General features: G+C 54.5%; 3 protein-coding genes across 3 annotated transcripts in view; 1 reads left to right on the top strand and 2 right to left on the bottom strand.

Moving 5' to 3' along the window:
• Positions 1-372, bottom strand: part of CSUI_002522 (mono- or diacylglycerol acyltransferase) — a gene marked incomplete at its 5' end in the record, with an annotated part of 7,517 nt that extends 7,145 nt beyond the window's left edge. The window contains one exon of the mRNA XM_068062722.1: positions 181-372. Coding sequence (XP_067925307.1) covers positions 181-372 — 192 coding nt within the window. The remainder of the gene's footprint in view (positions 1-180) is intronic.
• A 529-nt stretch (positions 373-901) lies between these two features.
• Positions 902-3,892, bottom strand: CSUI_002521 (diacylglycerol acyltransferase; the record flags this gene model as incomplete). Its single annotated transcript, XM_068062721.1, has 4 exons — positions 2,908-3,892; positions 2,296-2,423; positions 1,744-1,861; positions 902-1,048 (listed from the first exon to the last, which is right to left on the bottom strand). The coding sequence occupies exons 1-4, from the start codon at positions 3,718-3,720 to the stop codon at positions 902-904; spliced, it is 1,206 nt and encodes a 401-aa protein (XP_067925306.1). The 5' UTR covers positions 3,721-3,892.
• Positions 3,893-6,403: 2,511 nt separating this feature from the next.
• CSUI_002520 (protein other) lies at positions 6,404-18,422 on the top strand. The gene is made up of 8 exons (XM_068062720.1): positions 6,404-9,914; positions 10,465-10,585; positions 11,039-11,173; positions 11,469-11,705; positions 12,173-12,473; positions 12,972-14,024; positions 14,536-14,971; positions 15,356-18,422. Exons 1-8 carry the CDS (start codon positions 8,581-8,583, stop codon positions 16,677-16,679), a joined length of 4,941 nt encoding a protein of 1,646 aa, XP_067925305.1. The 5' UTR covers positions 6,404-8,580; the 3' UTR covers positions 16,680-18,422.
• Positions 18,423-18,513: the final 91 nt, after the last annotated feature.

The raw sequence follows: 18,513 nt of genomic DNA, 5'->3' as shown, positions 1-18,513 counted from the left end.
ACATGGAAGCTGGAAGACGGAATTAACAACTTTGCATGCAGCGGGCTAAGGGAAGGGTAGACCGTTGTACAGTGCTGTAAGACTGGCTTTCCAGCCGTCATGCTTATCTCACGCAGCAAAAGCGCCAGGAGGTAACTGGTATCTGTAGATACTGCGCAGAGGGGGCCTGGCTAGACCTACCTGCTTGCTGGGCTCGGCGATCTTGGGAAGCCGCAAGGCCCTGCCTATCACGTAGAGAATCGGGACTTCAAAAGGAATGGGAAGACCAAAGCGACCATAAAAGAGCAGGAGCGCCATACGGAAGAATCTGGGACAGCGCACCACCCACAGCCACGGTCTCCAGCCGTTTACACGACAACGTCGACGTCCCATCTGATCTCCCGAGGGGACCAGTCCAATTGGGAGACAGAAACGCCCCAGCACTCTTTCGAAAGGGGGCTGGGTTTTATCGTCAATGTGGAGATATACGGATTTTTTCATCCTGTTGGGTTTTTGGACGTATATGCGAGGAGCATTGGTGATGTTTTACATGTGAAACCGACAAAACTCCCTTCCCCAGGGTCGCGCCCTATAACATCCCTTCTCTCTCTCTTTCGAAAGGAGCCTAGCAGAGCGCAATAACTGCAAGGCGGAAGAATCCAGGCGCTGTTTCCGGCGATGAGCCCTCTCACCCCTCACCCTCGGCCAAGGGGACTTCTCTCGCTGGTTCGACAGGTACCAGAGCTGTAGCTCCTTACACCTCGCCACGAGATACCCGAGAAGCCCGGAATGCACCCTGACCGACGTGCCTAAATATTCGCATTAACCACTCGTCATTCACTACGACATTCTGCGCAGCTGTTCGTCGGGTCGTCATTCATTGAAGGGGGGGGAGGGGGGTGTGTTTGTGAGAACTTGCGGATCACCTGGCCAGGGGCTGCAGCGCTGTGCTTCCCTTGACGAGCTTGAATGTCTGCGAGTTCCCAAAACAATAAATTGGCACTACATCTGCTCCCGTTTGCAACGCCAAGCGTAACATGCCTTGCCGATCCTTCAGGAGTAGCTTTTCCTGACGCCGATCGCACACACTTCAAGCTACTGACAACGATAACGACAGACTCCGGCGTTTTCGGCAAGAAGACAAACAGCTGCAAAGGCTACCGGCTGGCTACGGCTGTCTGATTAGGGAGATAGGAAGAGCAGCACGAATCCAACGTCTGGCACTGCGCAGCAAGAAGGATTGCGCAACCACAACCTTCTGACAAGTTCGTTAGATGGATACTGAAGAATGAACGACTGGCCTTCGGCAGGCACAACCTAAGAAATTGTCTGAAGGCAAGTTGTGCTATCTTGCAATGGACAACGAAAAGAAAGATACAGCGGTCTTCCAGCTAGCTGCCCTGGGGTCAAAACCTCATATTCGGCTACTGCTGGGAGGCCTGCGTGTAGCTTGGAAAAAGGCCCGACATTCAGGAGGAGGCCAGAGGGCCAGAGACATACTGCCAGAGAAGGTCATCGGAGTGTGGAAACTTTTCGAGTGTGGTCCGAGGAGGAGTGTAGCTACTCCAGCACTTTGCGAGTAAGTAGAAACTTGGGCCGCAGAAGAGGAATGGAACACAACGTTGCAGGACACGTCACTACCCAGGTGTCGGTACGTTTCGCCTTACGTGCTACCACGACTGGTGGGACTCTGGGGACTCGTCGTGCATTCGACACCGCCGAAAAGCCGGATGGAAGTGAGTAAGAGGGTTCTCTGTTTCGTACCTCTCTCCCATCGACCGCGTACATCTCTCCGATACCGCCCGGCGACAGAACAATGCTTTCGCGGTCTGTCTCGAGGGTCTTTTTCAGCTGCGCGCTGGGAGCAGCAGAACAGGAGGCGCTGAGATTTCCCGCACCTCAGAAACACAACTGCCAGTTCCGGTTCGAAACGCGCCTTGTCCGCGCCACGGCTTCCCGCTAGGCCAAACCACTAACTGAAAAGTTCCTCCAGTAGGTGTTTCTATTCGTTTGACCGATGAACGCACCCAGACAGCGGTGGTCCCGCGCCGGGGTACAATGCCCTCCTGGTTCCTCCTGCTGGAGTAGTTCATCTTCTGCAGGCCGGCCGCTGCAGTCGAAGGCAAGCCGCCGAGTTAGGACAACTGAAAAGGTCAAGCCCATGGACTGTGAGGCGCGACGCGGCGCCGTACGGACGCTTCCCGCTTCCTGGGCTGGCCAGTGGCGAAACCGCTACATGACCAGGGGCTGCGGGCCGCGGACACCGCATGACGAACTCAAACAGCTTTAGGATAAGGCTGCCAGAAAACTGCTTACCCCGTTGCATCACGAGAACCGACAAGGCGCGTCATGTGGCCGTAGACCGGCACGAATTTCAAGACTGACGCAACGGCAATTCGAAAATGGCCCAGGAGAGTTCCGAACTCGCCAGTGGGCAATACTGCCTGTACAGTCGTGACCGTAGACAAGCACAAGTGATTGAAGAGTGTGTCCCGTGATCCACTCTTCGTGCGGGCGCACACTATAAGCGGAGCTCCGTTTCTTTCGGGCCCTTGTCCCGCAGGCGGAAATAGTTAAGTCGAACAGTCCATGCTGCTCGAAGCGGTGGGAGAGTACTTCGCAGGTGAGGCTGAGAGTATGCCCCTCCGGTGTGCAGCTCTTCCAGAGGGACGACTACAGTGATGACTATCGCCAGTCTCCTTGGGGTGCGGGAATAGGGAAGCTATCCGCCTCTGAGTGACAGCACTGCTCGAGGCCGCCTGGTGTTTAGAACTATGAGGAAGTGAGGGGAACCCCGGACAACAAGAAGCACGCGCGGGAACCAGCATTCTCTTTTTGTCTCGCAAGGAAAGGAGTCAGTTGACAGGTCTGCGCAGTTTACAGAGGCTACGACAGGGACACAAATGTCAGGTTTCGGTGAGTCCAGACCTGGGCTACGGGGACGATAGCGTGCGGAAGTGCAGTGAAGAGAGTCGGCTGCGTGGGGGGCAAGCTCTTGGCATCTTCGACAATCACTGTTGCGCGGTGATATCGATGCAGAAGGCGCCATATTCTCCATCTCCGAGACGGAAGGTATCGCCGAGTTGGCCAAAGAAGCATGAAAAGCAGACACGCGATAAACAAAAGCCGGCGGCGTTTCGTTGTGCAGTGCCTCCGGTAAAGGGTGTACAGAACCGGGGGAACGTAGAGGAACCAGGCATTCAAAATGAAGTGGACCAAACAGGCCTTGAATCTTTCCGCACATGATTCGATCGGAGACGGGAAGAGAGCAGAATACGAACGCCACTGCGTGGGCCGTACATCCGACGACCCCAGTGGCTGCGCCGGCGGAAAAGGGTCGGCAGGAGGAACAGCCGGGAGTCGATTCTCCGCTAATTTCCTTAGGAGTTCTGACGGGCTGAGGGGAGGTGACGCAGGAACCATGGACAAACTAGCCGGGACAACTGGGATCTTCGAGTTGCTCGGCATTACTCTGCTGCGTATGAAGTTCAGACACTGTGCATCGAGTACACGTAGGTTAGGTAACAACGAAAGCCGATGCAGTGGCAGTACGTGTACCGAGCCGGGAATCTCGCCTCTAGGTGGCACAGTCCCCGGGCGCCGGACGTGCTTGAGATTACCGAGTTTTTGCAGCACAGCCGGAGGTATGAGAAAATCACGGTTCGGGCAGGGCGGTCCGCCCGTGGAAGGCGAGCGGGTGTCAGAAGACTGCACGCGAGAGTCCATTGACATCTTCGGCATTCCCAAAACCCCGCTGGGTAGGGCTGACACTGGTCCACAAAAGGAGAATATTTATTGAAGCACTTAGCGCAGCAAATTACGAAGCACTCATAGCCCGGAAGCCACCCTGAGCGAAGGGTTTTTCTACGTCTGGGGGAGCCGCAGCCTGGATCAAATGGAATTCCGAGGTTTCCCGTCAGCGGAAGCTCAGACAGGTCCTCGTCTGAAAAGGTGGCGGCACCGAAAATCGAGGCATTCAGACTCCTCCAGCTGCCGAGCTGTTTTTGGTGTCAAGTGCCGTGTCAGGAGTCCAGGCCACGAAACGTCCTCGTCGCGTTCTCTGGGTAATGGGCACTCGGCTGGCGCCGGGCTTAGGGTTGTCCACCCGGAAAATGCGTTGTCTCCTCTTTTTCTTCTAATTCTCACGCAGCTGTAACTGGTCACCTTCGCTGTCGCCGGCTGCCTGCGTGCTTCCGTCACTGACTAAAAACCTGTGCCAGATTGGTTCACTCCTCTGCACAAGCCGTGCCGCGAAGACAGTAGAAGCCCAGGTTTCTAGGACCGGCAGCCGAAGGCTGGTCGTGCGCACTCCAGCTGGACGCTACTCAGTGTTCGCGCACGAGGGTGCAACATCCCAGGTTCACACCTGGTGCTCCAGACCAAGCCACACTCTTGAGGGGGAACTGCCTGGCGTTAAGCCGCTTGAAGACCGACACGACCCGGAGAAGGCCCGGGATCGTAAGGGTGAGGCGCATTCCCAAGAAATAACACGGCGGCCTGCGCTGACACCGTTCCCATTGTGCTCTTCTCGTCTCCGGTAACGTCGCCTAGAGGTCGGCTAGTGTCTAGCTCCCCACCGTGGGAGCTGTTTCGTTTCTCGCGCGTCAAACTGGCGACCGGGTAGCTAATGAACTGCGCAGCGAGAGGCTGCCAACAGGATAGCACCACGGAAACAACCAGCGTGGCAGGAGTATCGTTGATGCATCATAGACTCGCGATGAGTAGGCGCCGGCATGTAATGCTGCACTGGAGGGGATTCACAACCAGGTTTTCGTGGTGCCAGACATCGACGAGAACTTAAGTCCGCCTGAAACGTGGTTGCGTGTCAAGGATTGTTGCCTGACCGAGGTGTCAGGGTAAGCTCTTTCTCCGTTCGAAAACGAGTGAGTTCATGGAGTGGGGGAAGTGTGTAGACAGTTTTCAGTGTTGTATGGAGCCCACCTGCCCCGAGAGGCCATGTCTTGCCAAGGAAGTGCGGATTGACGTAGCCGAACGTTCGCACGGTCAGCCTGCGTGCCACGGCGGGCTGCGCTGACGGCCGTGGTAGAACCGGAACTAGAATACCGACCGGAAGGGCTGCCAGCACGAGAAGAAAGCAATGCGATGTCTTTTTGCTCCGAACACCAGCATAGGCAGTCGCCGAGAAGGCGGGCTTGGCTGTCCGTAGAGACGAGGGCAGTAGCTCTGACGTTTCAGGAAGCTAACGAGTGAGAAAAATCGATCTCTTCTTCGCTGACAGCTGCCCGAAGCTGCGGGTCGGACACGACTTCGGGCGAGGCAACTCATCACCGCCTTCAATCCGTACTGGCACTGAGGAAAGAAATCAAAAACAGAAAGAGCGAGGATGAGGTGTAAAGTGTCTCCCTGCGCGCATACTGCTGCAAGCCTTTTGATGACGGCTATGTATCTTTTGACTACGTGCAGCTTGGGACTTCTTTCTCGGGTGGCTTTCGGCTTTCTGGGAGCCTCCGTTGTGTCCTCCGGGACACCGGTTCAAAGATCTCTCAGCACAATGAATAGACGAATTCGCTCCCTAATCTCTTGCCATGGACACACCGAGTGCGTGACCCCTTGTGAGCTTTCTAAGGAGCTCCCCTCCTGGGGGGACGTGACGACGCGCTGGAGTATCCTCACCGGATGGCGGTCGCCGGTCTACGAAAGGGTTTTCTCTGATGGATGGAGACTATGCCGTCTGCCAGCGGCGATAATGCTCAGAGGGATTTTGCCGAAAACGTCGATATAGTCAACCGGGGCAAACAATCGGGGCAGTCCGCCCAGATCGGTTTCGTCAGTCGAGCCCGAAGACAGTTCGGTGTGGCAGCGAGGTCTGTTGGGGGGGACATCTCTGCGCACGTTGGAAAAAAACCGGCAGCACTCTACGGCTCTCGGGCTTTTTCTCCAGACTGACCTGAACAGTGTCCGGAAGGCACAGGAGAGCTCGGAGCGTCACGGGAATGCTTTAGCACCGTCGGTTTGAAGCCCTAACGCTTTTACGCCGCGTCTGGCTAAGTCGCGGACAACCTGACTCTGAGTCAGACTGACACACGCGGATCTAACCAGATTGCTGCAGTTTCCAGGTCTGCCAACTGGCTGATGAGCGCGAGCAGCAATCTCGCGACTGCGATTTCGAGGATCTTTCGCGTACTAAATGCGGTCTACCGAGGCTCGCAGGCGCAGTGGACCCGGACTCGTCACTCTTCGTTCCCTGGCGTCTGGAGAAGGAACGGACTGTTACTGTCGCATGGAAGGGCTCGCTATCCACCAGAATCGTTACTCTAGGAGAAAGCCCGACGCCAACCCCCCCGGCTAGCAGTATGTCTCAGCCGACGCCGCGGTCTGCAGTGTCGATCCACAGTGATGCCTACTCCCGACCGGAGCTGAGACATCTGGCCGGGGCACTCTTGCCAGTCCAGCGTCTCCTGAAGACACAAAGAAAAGTGTTCACCCTGGGTCTTTTCGGGAGACCCTATCCAATATACAATTTTGAGCTACATTCCGCTTCATCCTTGTTCAAAAGTCTTTTGACGGGTTTGTGTGATGCTGCGTTCTAGCTCGAGGAGTGGCAAGACGCGGATGCGTGAGGCGCCGTAGTCATCGACTTTCCCCCGACGGCGGTTCACGGCTTACGTGGGCGGCCCGGGCGTATACCGTGATTTCTTCCAGCTGCAGCCTCTCGGAAATCATGAGGCAGGGTCCCTTTTGACAACATCGCTTCTGGGACGAACCCATCCAGAGTTTCCTGGTAAAAGACGTCCAAGCCCTCCTCCCAAATACCACTGCCAAGGGCAGCTGAGCGCGCCCGGCGAAGCCCTTGTTCCGGGCGAGCGTGCGAGGCCGGCCGCGGCGTCGTCCATGGTAGCGTCGGGGAAGACGCCGTCCACTCTGCCTGCTCTTCGACACAATGTGGAATTTCCCCCATGGTTTGTGAAACTCGAGGCCAGTCGCGGAGATTTGCATTTTTCATGTGCAGCGCCCGTTTTTGCTCTGGGTAATGCGGACTTCTGCCCCGGGTTTTCCTCCAGACAAAGACACCATCAACCTATCGCCCTCCTTCGTACAGCAGCGGGGTCTAACAAACGCCGCAGCAGCTAGAGGGGCCTTTCGAAACAAATTCAAACAAGTGGGATCGGAAGTTGCCATTATTTTCTGTGTTACGTGTATATTCTAAATGGGTCTCGGATTCTGTGTACGTCTCGGCGTGCGGGATCAGCTAGAGAGAACTCTGCTCCGTCCCGTCTGTGGTGGTGTCGCAAGCACTCGGACACGCAACCCGGCGCCTTTTGCCTGGGGGCTGGCGCTTGTACGTTTCTACCGCGGACAAGAACACGGAGACTGATTTCGACTGTTGAAGGATGGTTGGCTAGTGATTCCTCCTGGCGCGGCAAGAAAGCTTCGGAGTTCAAGAACGGTTCCGACTAGTTCTTTACGAGTCTCGCGCCGACAGCCGCAGCGGGACCCCCGCGCTTACACATCTACGAAGCCCCCCTGGCAGCTCAGGGAACGCGTCCATGTGCTACCGAATCAATGCAGAGGCGCTAAGGTATATCTTCACATATTTCTCCATCAGGACGTCTTTTGGGGTGTCTACACAGACGGAGCTCAGCCCGCAGTACCGGCTGGCCAGAGGCTCTGGCGCTGGGCGTTGGTGTCTTGTGGCTAGGGTGGTGGTGGAAGGCGTTTGTGTCCCTTCGGTCGCGCGACTTTGCAAGAGTAGGGACCATCAGGTCTTCTCAATTCAGTATCGATCTTTTTCCACAAAAAACTCGAGAAACCGGTGTCATGACTTTCCTCCAATAACTCCGGTCCGCCTCCAGAGGCGACGCCGTAGAGAGTAGTGCCTGTGGCTGGCCTGCTTTCTCTGCGTGTGTGTGACGAAAAAAACGGCTTGCGGAAGAAAGCCAGTTCGACCCTCCATACCTTCAGTTCTGTGCTACGCATTGCTGCCTCGGTGCTCATGCGCAGAAGCGACTGCTTGTCGTCCTTTTTCGTGTCCCGGTGCACTGCGCAGGCCTTGCTGAATGTTTTTCTGGCAGGTCAAGGTGTGCGCAGTTTCCCAACGATCGTAGGTGTTTTCAAGTTGTGGGTGCCACAGAATCTTGTTGTACCTGGGTTTTCCCCCAGGCAAGATCTTTCTTGTCAAGCAGAAGACTATCCGTCTGTAGTACCGGCCCGGAGTGACTGGCCGGAATCATTTTTTTTCTCGGACTGTTCTCCCGCGAAATGCTGTCCGCCTTCGTGTCGTAAGGTTCTTTTTCTTGCACCGTCCATAAGAATTCCGCTGTACGTCCTCTGTTCAAGATCTTCAGGTCAACACGCTAGCGTCTTCTCGACAAACTGCCCTTCAGGATCCGGCTCTTTGGCCGTGCGCGTCCGTTCTATTGTTTGTTTCCGACTGTTTGCCTTAGGGCTTTTTCCAAGTATCTCAAGCAGGTCTCACCCCTCTAGGCTATTCCATAAGCAGCCCGCGATTCGGTGTTCCTCGCACCTTCGGTCGGTTAAGACTGGACTGTTCCGTCGATGACTCCGTAGTTCTTCGAGGGTGATAATTGAAGTGGAGGTATTGAAACTGGATTACACCAGCTGTATTATACTCTATCCAAGATGGCGGAGATGCCAGCAGTTGTGACAACGACGGCCCCTGCGGCCCTGGGAGGTGGCAGACTTGGAGAGAGTGGCTTTGATCTCGCCGGCCCTTCGTCTCATCACGCCTCAGCGTTCCTCTCTCACCACCCGGACGAGGTCACTTGCTTGCGGTTTCAGAATCCGCGTACACTCGTGACGGCGGCGAGCGGCCACGATCTAAAAAACATCACTTTGCAGGGAGACTGTTTCTCGGGTGTTTTACAGGAGGGCTCCACGTCGTTGTCCTCCACCACGATCTCCGGCGGATGTTTACTCCCGTCGTCTGCTTCACTCCCTGCAGTCGCGTCTCTCTCCTCTCTTCCTGCGTCTTCTTCTTCCATCTCAGCACAGCATCCACACTCTCTTTCGTTGAATGCCACTCCTTTTGAGACAATGGCATATTGTGAATCTGCGCCGGCTTCGCACTTGCCATGCAGTGCGGATATCAATGATGGGGACCGGCTTCGTTTTCCGTGTGAAACCGGAGATGCTGCTTTCCGACCAGGGACACATCTTCCTCAACAGGAAGCAACGAACGCCCAGAGAGGCGTGTGCATCACGTCGGGGACGTCTACGACCGTGACTGAGTCGGATACAAGCAACAGGAGTCCTTTCGGCGGAGGCAGCGCATGGAGAGGCGTCGCGGGTGCACCTGCAGGCGACGTGGCCCCGAGCCGGGACGGGAGTAGCAGCGTCCCCACCAGCTGTAGTGGAAGCCTGGCTGGCTCTTCCGCCCTGCCGCGTGGGGGTCTGGGTGGCCGTGCTGCGGGTGAAATCGGCCTCTCTCTTCAGGACCCGGGTCTGCAGACCACGGAAGCTGCCAGGTGTGGTGGGACGTGCTACACAGTGCCCGCTAGTTGCGTGCAGCCTTTTGGACACAAGCCAGCGGGTGGAGAAGGTCAAGAGTTTGCTGGTGAGCGTCCACTTGACCTTGTAATGACTGACGCTACGGGAGCTGACGGCGCAACAGGTCTTAAAAGCACTGTGACACGAGTACGCTCCAGCGAGGATGGGCATGAGTATACAATGGGGACTAATAGTCTCGTAAGCAACAGCGGTCTGGCGACAGACAGTTACATGAACGTGGAGAGCACCGTGTCGGGGCTGAAGGCGAAGAGTGCTGTCACGGCTACTGCGGGGGGAGCAGAGAGGATGGAAACCGTCGGAGTCATGAGACAGATCCAGGATATCTGTCATCACTACGCTCTTGGAAGGAAGCTTGGGTCCGGCTACACGGCGAGTGTATACGAAGCAAGGTGTCTGGCTACAGGACAAACTGTCGCGATAAAGGACGTGGACAAGAGCAGACAACGGTACTCATCGCTTGTTTCTCTATACCCGTTGCAAGAGAACTACGCTAACCTTGTTGCCGCAGTGTTTGTCACACCCGTTCATACACGTGCACGGACAGAATGACAGAGACGTTCATGGGTGTAAGGCGTGTCTTACGCTCCGTGCGCGCACGCCTTGGTCTGTTAGGCCGCACCGTGCCGGCGGCGCGGGCATGCACCCTGTGACCGCGTTGCTCCACGGGCGTAACACGCTTCACGGGGAGATTCATACGTGTAGCTGTAGATCACGTACAGTTGTGAATCTGCACAGCACATGCGACTGCGTCTGTGTGCCTGCTCCCGTGAACCCCGTGACGCCAGATGCGCTCACTACTGCGGCGTCCTAAACACGCAAAAAGGAAGTCACACTTCTGGCCCCTCCTGCACAGGAGGCCACCCGTTGAAGGCTAGAGACCGCCTGTGCTGGTACATCCGAGTATATATCATATCCCTGCAGTTTGCGTCTTACGGCTAGAGCCTTACGAAGGCATGTCCAAAACACATGCAACGCATGCCTTATTTGTGTCCGCAGATTGATTGCATGCGATTCCTACTACCGCGCGGTGTACGAGACCTTGGCGAAGCTTCCGCCGCACCGACATCTTCTGCTTCCGCCAGTTGCGCTGCTGGAGACGGGAACTCACTTCTACATTGTAGGTCTAGAGTTTTGATTGTTGAAACTGTCGTTTCTGACTTAGCCATTGCTTTGAGACCAAATTACTTGCTGGTAGCTGGATCCGCCGTGACATCTGCAGTTTGCGCTATAGAGGGCGCCAGCGAGCTACAGGTGCGTCGATTCTTCAAGTGAAGCTTTGTTCATGAGTGAGGGGATAAGGGCGACTGCTCGAGTACATTCCTAGCAGTGGCGGTCAAATTATAGAAGTGTCCAGCACTACCCATGCACACCAGCGTAGAGAGCGCTAAGCTGGATGAGGGAATCATTCTTAAGCAGGTAGCCTCGTGAGCGTGACTTTTCGGGTATGGTTTGTTAGATGGTAACTTCTCTCGCAATAACCGAATTAGAGAGGCCGAGGTTTGGCCTCGGGTATATAGCTGTTTTCAGAGAAGCTCCAGACACGAAACTTGTGATTCTTTCTGTTTCTCAGGTCATGGAGAAGTGCCACGGAAGCGACATGGTCGAATATGTTCTGAAGCACCCCCCTGCGGGTATCAGTACATCTGCTTGCAAGCGCCTGATGCAGCAGCTTCTTCTCGCAATTCACGTTCTTCACAGCCACAATGTCAGTCAATCGCACAATGCCGGGGAGCCGAGGGGACAGGATGGGCGGATGCGGCGAAGCAGAAAGCGCCTGCCCAACAACTCTTGTATACCTGGGTACTCGCTCTTTAGACTTCTTGTACCATTGCCCGGACACCTTTTTGCCCACGACAGGGGCTTAATACTATTTCCAAACACTTCGAAGACGTGCACTACCAGCTACACATATTTGGATCCCCGTTGTAGGGCAGGCTTCTCGTTTTTGCCGTGAAAATACCGGTCTCTCTGAATGGGTTCTCACGTCTTTTCTGTTACAGGTTTTACACAGAGATATTAAGCTGGACAACATCATGTTCCGTCATCGACATGAAGAGCCTCCCCGCGGAGCACCCCCTAAGAATCACAAGAGTGGCTCAAGCGGGGGCACGAGCGCCCTTTCAAATGAAGTGGCGCTCATCGACTTCGATATGTGCCTGCTGCTCGATCGCCCAGGGCCTCCGAAGCCTCTCATGAACGCTAACGAGATATCCGTTGTCGGGACAAGAGAATACATGGTAGGGTACACGGATGGAAGTGTAGGATCTGTCTGATATATGCGCGATTCGCAGTAATGCCGTTTCGGATCCGTGTTCGCCCGCGCATGGGTGTCTTCTTCACGTCTGGTCTCCAGCGCGCTGGCAGCGGCGTACTTCAGTCTTCCGGTGCACATCTAGCAACGGATCCTGATTTAGGGCCACTGTGCTGCTTTTTCTTTCATGGAGTGACTTGCGTATCTTAATTCGTAGTGTTACGAGGTGGGTAACTGTCACGTAGAGTTCAGCGTCCAGGCTGTAGGCGGTATGCGTCCCCTCTAGCCCCAAGCCACGTTGGAAACGGATATCTTTGAAGGATCACTGGATGAGACGTAGTCATCCGCTATGTTTTCCGCTGTACGGAAGCTTTCAAGCGATTTTCCCCCCTCCCCCCTTAATCCCCTGGGTTGGTGTTTCTCTTTGCTGCTGATGTGGTCCGTCCGCTCCAGGCGCCAGAGTGCTACAAAGGTCACTACAGTGCAGCATCGGATATGTGGAGTATTGGAGTGATCTTGTATGTTCTGATTGATGGCCACTTCCCATTCGACGTCAACAACTGTTCGAAGCAACAGCACTCTTCCAGTAAAGATGACAGCAACCAGCAGCGGAAGTCCAGCAGCAGCCGTGACATTAGGCGTCTTCTCCGACAGGGGGTTCGGTTTGAGTCTCGCATCAAGGAAAAGCATCCTTTGGCAGTCGATCTTGTCCAACGCCTGCTGACATACGATCCCACTCAAAGACTCAGCAGTGGTACGCGTACATAGCCCTGCACGAATTGCTTACCTCTGTAAGCACTAGCGGAGTAGCGGTATGCCATGCCTGGATCGCGCGTCGCCAATGTCCACACTCGTTTTGATATTGTGTTCACCATCTGGCGCGCGAATGCACAGCAGAACAATCACGGCGTAGGAGATGTACTTCGCCAGAATGAGCTTATCTGAAAATGCATATCAAAAGAGTATCCAGATACATCGTTCCTTGCTTCCTGAGTGGTCCGCCGTCTCCATTTGCTCCCGACTATCTGAGTGACGGTTTATGCTTTTGTTTTTTGAGTACTAGTCTCTTAAAGAGCTCCGGCGAAAACAATCTGGAGAAGGCGGGCTCGCCTCCTTTCGGAAATCGCATTGGGTTTTGTGCAAGGGACCAGGCCAGATCGGTACTTGTGTGTGCAGTCAGGTCTAGTGGATTTTAATTCTGGGGGTACGCGTCGTCAGAATCCTTTCTTTGTTTCTTTCTTCTCTTTTTCAGCATATGACGCCTTGTGCCATCCATGGTTGAACATGGTGGCATCTCCGTTGCCTCGAGCACCGTCGTCTGCCCCCGTACCTGTGATATCGCTCGTCCCCCCGAAGTCCTTGCTCGGCTTTTCCGGTAATGGCGGTGGCGCTAATCAGTCTCTCTCTTCTTCCTACCAGCAGTACTGCCTTTCTTCGTCTTCCCCTGCCCCCAGTCAACGCGGCGCATCAGTCCATCCTGCGGCGTTAGGTCCACGTCATCAATCGAAGCTCACTGTTGTAGACTTACGTGGAGAGAAGACCGCAGCGGGCGCGGACGGTGATAATGATGGAGATTGGAACAAGTCCTTGTCCTGCTCTCGTGCCAGCACATCTGTCAGCCCATGTCAGCCTCTTCACATGTCCCAGACTGTGCATGTGAGCTATGGTAAAGCGGAAGAGGCAGCTTGTGGCTTACCAAGCAGGTGCAGTGGCCATAACGGGGCTAGTATAAAAAGACATGCCAATGATCAAGCGCGATACTCGCGACACTATATACGGCAGGGGCCCGTTTCTCTCGACTTGTCTCATGGAATCGGAGGGATGTTCTTAAGTGGAGCACCAAAGGCACTTCCGAATAATATTTCCAACACACGTAAAATGGTTTTCCCTGACACAGCCAGTCGTCAACAATCTCTCAGTGCGATTCATCCGAACAACACAACTGGAGGACATGGAATTGTGGGAGAACAGGCACAAAGGTCGATCCCAGACTCGGTGTTGTCAAGCCTCTCGTCCTCACCAGCAACGCCGCAAACAGCCTTTCAAGCCTTGAAACAGGGGCACGAGAAGGTCACTGAAGGCAAAGGGTCGAGTTCAAATGGGAAACACACAGGGGACGCCAGGGATGTCAAGCTGACCAAAAAACCGCATAACCATCAGACATCAGAGCTAGCAATGGCGGCAGCAGTCATGCTTCTCAAACAACAGGACACGTCCGGACGCCATGGGCGAGAAAGAGAGAAAGGAAAGGAGAGGGGCACGTCCAAGGACCGTGGTCAATCATCTCTTTATCAAGAAAACTCATGTGAGTTTCGTAGGTCTCACCACATTGTGCTGTAGAATCTCCTGGTCACCCGTAGACGTGCCCATGTTCGTGTTCTCTATGATGCGTAGCTTTCCCAGTGATGAAATCTGCTGCCGGGGCCCGCGTTTTTCCTGGGCTTGTCTTTCTGTGTCCGGTCTCGAAACAAGCCAGTGTATGGGCACGTGCCGCACGCATGGGCTTGCGTTAGAGGCGCAGTTTTTTTGTCTGGATCTAGGAGAAAGACTGAGCACGAACTGCTGAAGCGGCGCTAGGATCGGAATCGCCGCGACTCCCACAGGTACACGAGCTCATTACGAAGTCACATCAGCACTCCTATTTCATCAACAGGCGGGGTTTTACACTCTCCTGTTTGGAAAAACTCCGTGGGTTCATAGAGTCAAGGGTTTCCTCCGCACTAGAAGTCAACGTCAGCCTTTCTGGTACACATGCAGACGGAGAAAGAAAGGTCGACGTGTTTCTCTCTTTTCGGGTTTTTCCTTCGTTGTTGCAGATACTGACATCATGCCTGAAGTATCGGAATCTCTGTCTTCTACGTATCGCCATAGCAACACCGACTGGCCTTTCTCAGACTTTCCGCCTCCTTCACCTCCACGCGGGTCTGCGAGGACCCATGCATATTCTAAGCATCGGAGTTCTCCGTCAACTGACGCTCCTAACGTCCATGTATCCCAAACAAGGGATCAAGCCTCCTCGCGTTCCGCAGCGGTTGATGCCGCAACAGCTGCTGCTTTGAGTTTCCTGATGCCGAAGGCCATCGACGGATCAAAGGTTTCCAGTGTCCCGCCATCCTTACGACAAAACGAGCGAGACAACCGACTGCAGCACCACCAGCTTCCTCGCCAACTTCAAGTATCGAATGGTCAACGAGAAGCCACCGAGGACTCCGGTTGCTCGTTTTTGTCACGATATGGGGACAAAAAGAAAAAGTAAGCGAAGCGGTCAATATCTGTGCTACGTCGATATACGCGGGTGTAAGTATGGATAGAAACATACGTACACTGCGCTGCCTTGTACCCGTTAGTGAATCTGATTTTGAGTTGGTTGTCGAGCATTTTAGCATTTCTCCCTTGGTGCGTTTCGCTGGCCTGCCTACAGTGTCATCGCGGTACTCCTACTTTGTGTATACTTCCGAGGGAAGACTGGTGCGTTGACGACAGATCTTAGCTTTAGGCTCGCATAATCTTATGAAGGAACCCTGTGTAGCTGCGGCCTTACAAGCATGTCCATATGCAGGAGACTCTCAGCTGTCATCTTGTGTCTTCCAGACAGGCACATTGCTTCGCTGTGTTCGCGTTCTTCGTCTTTTTTAGGTCAAAGGAAACAGTCTCTTCTCCTGGTGTGTTGAGAGAACCTGACTTCTTTTCGTCGCCTGGCACAACGGGAATGGCCAGCGGTCTGTTCTCGTCAATGATATCGCGCCAGCAGCCATCGGTCGATCGCCCGTCATACTATCAATCGGCCGCCTCGCCTTCGGCGAACTCGACTAGCGCCAGCTCAACCACGTCGTGGACACCCTCTCCAGTATTATACTTGAGTACGACTGATGTTTCTGGGGCGTCCCCGACTGTAGAATCATCTTGCAGTAGCTCTACCTCAGGGAACCCTGCCTCTTCGTCTTCGCTGCTGTCGTGCTCGTCATCCCATGGGAGCGACGTTCTGTCGACTGCGACCACTCCGGGGGGAGGAAGGAGCCTCCCCCCTGCTGCGCCTCCTGGGGTCTCGTTTGCGCCTCCGTTAGGAGTTGTTTCGGTGTCTGGTAGAGGTGCTGGCGCTCCGAGTGTACATGCAGCCGATGGAGTAGGGGGAGCGTGGAGTGGCGGGGGAGACAGTTCTCTTGAAGCTACTGGGGACATAGCACCGGGCAGCACCAGCGGTAACAGTAACGCCACGTCACATCCACCTGGTACTGGTGCAAGCTGGTGGCCCTTGCAGCAAGTCCCTGCGACATCAGCACCCAGTACCCGACAGAACAGTACTCTCTCGCAGCCAACATCTGTAGGCCGCTTTTTGATAAGGTCGGAAGAGGTCTCGCAGAGGGAGAAGTTGATTCTCAATGACAGTCTCAACAGGGAGTCCCACAGAAGTGTGTCCTCTTCAGTGGCGGAAGCGCATGGTTATATACCTTTGTCTAGCATAAGTACGGACACATCGGTGTCCGGGGAAACGAAACCAATCCAAAGTGGAGCTCGGCTGACACTCGCTATCTCCCAATCACAATCGAACAGCGATGCAGCAAGTCATGCCGTGAGAGTAAGTACCGTTGCTCGTGCAGGGAAGGAGGAAATAACGAGGACGCATTACTCTGGTGATGGTGTTGCTCAGCCTCCTGGTTCTGCAGGAGGTGCATGTATTGTTGATGGCGGAAGGCTAAGGGGGGACAACTACTCGTCGATAAGTCATCCGCCCCAAGCCTTTCAACAGCGACAATATCATACAAGCCAAACTGCGCAACGCATGCTTCTCTTAGCACGAGGGGAGGACGGCAATCTATGTCTTAAAGATACAGGTACTCAAGGAACGCAAGATGACAGAAGCGCAATTTCTGAAAGCGGGCTAACGTCTTCTTTGCCTCCTCTGGGCGGAAGCGGAGGAACGATGACAGGAGCGTCACCCTTTCCAACTGAGGCTCACTAGAGAGCACTACTCCAGCGTGGCTACTGGGCCAGACAGGGAGGGAGGACTACTGTATGAGACGAAGGATCGAACGGCAAGCGTCTTCAGTGAATGGCAACAGGTGGAAGGACAGATCAAGTCCTGCGTGTGCACAGGGGGTGGAAGGGAAGTTTGAGAAAAAATAATTTTAGTTCCCGTCCAGACTATCAATTCTGACTCTTTTCCCGTGGTTCAGATAAAGTTCTGTACACCGTTCAAGTATCTGCGTGCAAGTATATGGCTACTCCCCTACATGAGAAACGACGCCTGCACGCCTGCACGTGCATTTATTTGGTTCATTCTCTGATCGCGCGGATAAAACCTAACAATGTCAGGGGTCTCTTGTAGCCCACAGTGAATGGTGAGAAACACATGACAACGACGTGATGACCGCCTTCCTGACGGGATTCGCATAGGGACGGGAATCTTGATTGACATTCAAGCTCCTGGTATTAAGGGAGGAGGCGTAGCATGCAGGAGGGCACTGGCGTGCTTCTTATCTCGTTCGGTTTCGCATGCGACGCAATTCACATCAAGATATATGGGGCGGTCAGTTTTCTTACAGGTTTTTGCAGTCCAATCATAAACCGTGATACTTGTCAAGTGAGAACAAGGGAGGTGCGTTCGAGTGGGGCCAAGGCGCACAGATTGGACACTGCCAGAGGCAGTGCCGTGGCGGCGGCTCCGAGCCGCCTGTAACGTAGGCGTATCTGCTGAGTGTCGAGAAAGGCAGGGGGCGTAGATTTCTGTGCTCTCAGGAAGATCGGCCTCTCGTGGGAACCACGAGTCATAAGCACTGAATGCTAGGCGACTAGGTTTTGTTGTCGCAAGATGTGTATGTGCGGGTATTGTCCGACTCTCGGTACTTGGGAAAAGCTAAAGATAACAGGTGGGGGACTTTCTCACCTCTGCAAGAGGTTCTGAAACTGCTATATAATGCTCTGGGAGCTGTGTAGCTTGTTGCGTGAGTTCACACTGAGAGTTAGCTCGTGCTGCGTTAGAAAGGTCGCAGAAAAAAGACAAATAGTGAAGTAGGTGCGGACTTGCCCCAACGTAAGCGTTTTCGAGGGACCGGCAGAGCCGGGGGGAGAGACTTGAGGAAAAGAACCAAGACGGGGCAGCATCCGAGTGTCGACAGCGAACACACTACTTCGCACTCCGTTCCGTCTTTCTCCCTGTGGCTTGTTCTGTTTTTCGTTCGTCGGTCTTTGCGACGATGTTGTCATGAAAGCTCCGTGCCTAGTCAGGGGTTTCGCCCGATCAGTATCGGAGACGTTCTGGGTTTTACTTCTCTTGCCCGACTGTCGGGGTCAGTTTCTTCTACGTTTCTGGCATTCGTAGCCGGTGACATGTGCGGTGTGGTGTCCGAGTCAGTTGCGTTGGCTGCGCGCGCCGCTGCTGTATCGGGAGAGACGTATTGACACTGGCCGCACTATCTTACCAACCTGAGGCATCCTCAAGCCGGATTTTATCAAGCTTTCACTGTGTGTACCGTCTGGGCAATCGCACGGTGCGTGGCTTCTGGTAGGTTCTTTACCAGACGGTGTTCTGGCACCTCCCGTTAGTTTCGCTTCAGTACCGCGTGCCATCCTGTTTGAACTGCAGTTGAGTTACTGTTACTGGCAGGCTTTTGCCGGTGTTTTCGCTTCCAGCTGTCCCCCAACTTTAGTGCTGCACGTCAACAAAAGGTTTAGCTGCGTGTGGTCCGTGTGTTAAAGTGAGCTGTCTTCAAACCGGGCCAGGCTGCAAACATACCGCGTTTGCGTACTATGGGCGCGTGGTCAGCGGTCTGCGCAGAACGGACATGCGCCCAGTC

The sequence above is a fragment of the Cystoisospora suis genome (assembly GCF_002600585.1).
Source record: "Cystoisospora suis strain Wien I chromosome Unknown contig_1051, whole genome shotgun sequence".
NCBI classification, from domain to species: Eukaryota; Apicomplexa; class Conoidasida; order Eucoccidiorida; family Sarcocystidae; genus Cystoisospora; species Cystoisospora suis.
This window is presented reverse-complemented; position numbering and strand designations above follow the sequence as displayed.

Coding starts and splice junctions, on each gene's coding strand:
- CSUI_002520 (XM_068062720.1), top strand. CDS start 8,581: ATGGCGGAGATGCCAGCAGTTGTGACAACGACGGCCCCTGCGGCCCTG. Junction 14,025..14,535: donor TCTTTATCAAGAAAACTCAT/GTGAGTTTCGTA, acceptor TCGTTGTTGCAG/ATACTGACATCATGCCTGAA. Junction 14,972..15,355: donor TATGGGGACAAAAAGAAAAA/GTAAGCGAAGCG, acceptor CGTCTTTTTTAG/GTCAAAGGAAACAGTCTCTT.